The sequence below is a fragment of the Chaetura pelagica genome, unplaced genomic scaffold (genome assembly GCF_000747805.2).
Source record: "Chaetura pelagica isolate M959 unplaced genomic scaffold, ChaPel_1.0 scaffold638, whole genome shotgun sequence".
Lineage (NCBI taxonomy): Eukaryota > Metazoa > Chordata > Aves > Apodiformes > Apodidae > Chaetura > Chaetura pelagica.
This window is the reverse complement of record NW_009954298.1, coordinates 922,136-923,119: the sequence shown is the minus strand read 5'-3', so window position 1 is coordinate 923,119 and position 984 is coordinate 922,136. Positions and strand designations below refer to the sequence as shown.

The following is a 984-nucleotide window of genomic DNA, read 5'->3' as shown; positions in this document are numbered from 1 at the left end:
CAGCCGATCCCGCAGCTCCTGCAGCGCCCGCAGCGTTTCGTAGACGTGGAACACACGGACCACCTGGACCCGCTGCAGGGCCTCCAGCTGTGGCACAACGTGGCATCAACAACTGCCTCATCCCCTCCAGAACCCACCATACCCCTCCTGCCCAGCTGCTACCAGCTCTTTGCATTTACCCTGTGCCTTGCAGACAGGGCCCCCCATTCCTGCCCCCCTCCCCAGGAACGCTGCTGTCCCCTTTGCTCTGATGGAAGCAGCAACATGGATTGAAAGCACGAGAAACTACAGCAAACCCGTCCCTTCTGCCCAAGAAAAAAAACCAACGTGCAGCATCTCTTCCTGCACACAGCACCCACCCGGCCATGTGTGAAAGAGTCTGGACCCAAAAAAGCCCCCAGGACAAAGGCAGAGCTGGACAGACCAACCATCTCCGGAGGGTGTCTGCAGGTGAGAGTCAAGGCAGGTTTAGTGTGAGAGGAGGAGCAGCTCCAGAGGCACATACCTGCTCTCCCTCGTCCTCTGCCCGGGCCCGGAGCATCTGGTGGAGCCGGGAGGCTGTGAACCCCCCCGTGGAGTCAAGAAACACTACGTGCTGCTTGAGGCCCAGGGACACACTGGCTGCAATGCCCAGACACACCTGGGGAGACAGGCCAGGCATCAGCCAGCCCCCCAGCTCCCTCTGCTGCACCTGCACCCCACCTATCCTCTCCCCTCTCCTGTCCCACTCACTTGTGTCTTCCCACTGCCTGGTGCTCCCATGAGCTCTGTCACTTCCCCCGTGTACAGCCCAGAGTCCAGCAGCTGGTCCAGGCTGTGGGTGGAACACAAGGTGGGATTATCAGCACCCCTTAGGTCAGAATGGCAGGGGCACTGGGAAGCAGCAGTCCCTGGAGTCTGCTTCCCAAATGCAGACAAGTCCCTCAGGCTCAGCTCTTTACCTCCCATCTTCCCTCTCTACCCAGGGCAACAGATTTGCAGTGT

General features: G+C 60.1%; 1 protein-coding gene across 1 annotated transcript in view; it reads right to left on the bottom strand.

Annotated features, from left to right (window-relative positions):
* Positions 1-984, bottom strand: part of RAD51D (RAD51 paralog D) — a 5,309-nt gene that overhangs the window by 2,588 nt on the left and 1,737 nt on the right. The window contains exons 4-6 of the mRNA XM_010003830.1: positions 733-814; positions 506-640; positions 2-87 (exon numbers count right to left, since the gene is read on the bottom strand). Coding sequence (XP_010002132.1) covers positions 2-87; positions 506-640; positions 733-814 — 303 coding nt within the window. The remainder of the gene's footprint in view (position 1; positions 88-505; positions 641-732; positions 815-984) is intronic.